The sequence below is a fragment of the Mandrillus leucophaeus genome, unplaced genomic scaffold (assembly GCF_000951045.1).
Source record: "Mandrillus leucophaeus isolate KB7577 unplaced genomic scaffold, Mleu.le_1.0 Scaffold418, whole genome shotgun sequence".
Classification (NCBI taxonomy): Eukaryota; Metazoa; Chordata; class Mammalia; order Primates; family Cercopithecidae; genus Mandrillus; species Mandrillus leucophaeus.
In genome coordinates, this window is record NW_012104454.1 from 623040 (window position 1) to 624918 (window position 1879).

Here is a 1879-nt window from a genome sequence, read left to right on the forward strand (position 1 = left end):
CAGCACTTTGGGAGGCTGAGGCAGGCGGATCATGAGGTCGGGAGATCAAGACCATCCTGGCTAACACAGTGAAACCCTGTCTCTACTAAAAATACAAGAAATTAGCCAGGCGTGGTGGCGCCTGTAGTCCCAGCTACTCAGGAGGCTGAGGCAGGAGAATGGTGTGAACCCGGGAGGCGGAGCTTGTAGTGAGCCGACATCGCTCCACTGCACTCCAGCCTGGTTAACAGAGCGAGACTCCATCTCAAAAAAAAAAAAGGAGAAAGCAGCAAAACCACAAGGACTTTCTGGATCTTGGTAGTAGGAAAAGCCAGGGTGTTAAAGGACGTTGCTTCTCTACGTCTAGCAGTAACCTATCCTTACAGCCCTGCCATGTGCCCATACTGGAACACCTCTCTGGAGATGTGACTCAGCATCTCCATCTTCAGCACACTTCCCTCAGTGACTAATGACTAACTAACTGTCATCAAACATAAGCACACACCCAAGGGTGCACCTGGCCCTGACCCAAACCCTCTCATCTAGGGACTGGGGCGACCCACAGGGAAGAGAGTCTTCCACAGCAGGGCAGGTATGCCCCTAGAAGAAAACATTGAACAAATGCCTCTGGGAATTAGAAGTTCAAGGCTGACACTCTGAACCTGAGAAGGAAGGGAAAGATACCATGGCCCCACCCCGCCTCCATGGCAGCCGGCTTGACAAGAGCTCGGTCCTGTTGTGTGACTCTCCTTAAGCTGTTTCCCCTGCCTAGTACATCTTCACAACTCTTGTCAGAAGTTGCCATCTCTTCTGTCACTATCCTCTACTCAGTGCTCTCTCCCTTCTCTGGATTCTCTGGTATTTATCAAGTTTGGTCCTTGAACACATACTTCTACTGGCATTACTTATAATGGCCGACATTATGCCCAGCTTTGGGGATACAAAGCAAAATAAGCAGCTCACTCATTGTTCCCTGGCCACAGGCTCTGTGAGGGCCAAGACCATGCCTAATCTTTCCCTGTCAAAGCATAAGGGCCCAGCACAGATAGGTGCTTAATTGCTTGGCAATAATTCTTGCCTTGGCCATCTGGGGGGATCCTCAGGCCCCATCCTGGCTCATCCCCTCCTCCAAGACCCTGGGACCTGACAGGGGCAATGAAGTGGACTGACACACCTGTGCACACACGATGATGAGGTCGGGATTGGTCCGAAGCCAGTCCAAGAAGACTTTCACAGCAGGAAGCAGGCCTTCAGCCATCAGGACCTGAAGCTTCTCCTGGATGCTGCGCTCATTCCGACAGGAGCGTCCACTGGACTCACTCCCCTCCGACTCAGAGCCCTCCTCAGAGGCTGGGGAGTGGGTGAATGGAAGAGAAAAAACTAGGATAAACAAGAGACACTTGGCAGCAGGCCTCAGCTCTGTGCAGGGAGCATGCTTTCACCTGGCCTGGGCCCTTCCAAGGAATTCGGAGATGAAAAATCTGGGGAATCACTTACAGGCCGAATCACTTACAGCCCCTTATTCAATTTTTCCAGGCCCACTAACTCTTGTTTTTTAATCTCCTCCAATTCATTTTACCAAGGTTGCTTTTTAAATATGGTACCTTTTAAATATGATTCTTACAGACTCTAGTAATTTGTGATGTTGATCTACAGCTATTCATTCAACCAGGATTTATAACGTGCCTACTCTGTGCTGGAAGGCAGGGCAGATAATTAGAGGGGAGCTCCAAGGGAGGGAGAAAAGCAAGGGGTACGGTTTTAAAAGAGTTACTTTCAATTCCTAGCTCTTCTACTTTGCAAGTGAGAACACTGGGCAGGTCCCTTCACATCTCTGAGCATCAGCTTCCTCATTTCTGTCATTCACTCAGTCATTCGATAGTTTTTTTTTTTTTTTTTT

The 1879-nt window shown here is 49.3% G+C and overlaps 1 protein-coding gene across 1 annotated transcript in view; it reads right to left on the bottom strand.

Moving 5' to 3' along the window:
- SMG5 (SMG5 nonsense mediated mRNA decay factor) overlaps nucleotides 1-1879 on the bottom strand; it is a 40113-nt gene that overhangs the window by 24231 nt on the left and 14003 nt on the right. The window contains exon 10 of the mRNA XM_011992755.1: nucleotides 1154-1329. Coding sequence (XP_011848145.1) covers nucleotides 1154-1329 — 176 coding nt within the window. The remainder of the gene's footprint in view (nucleotides 1-1153; nucleotides 1330-1879) is intronic.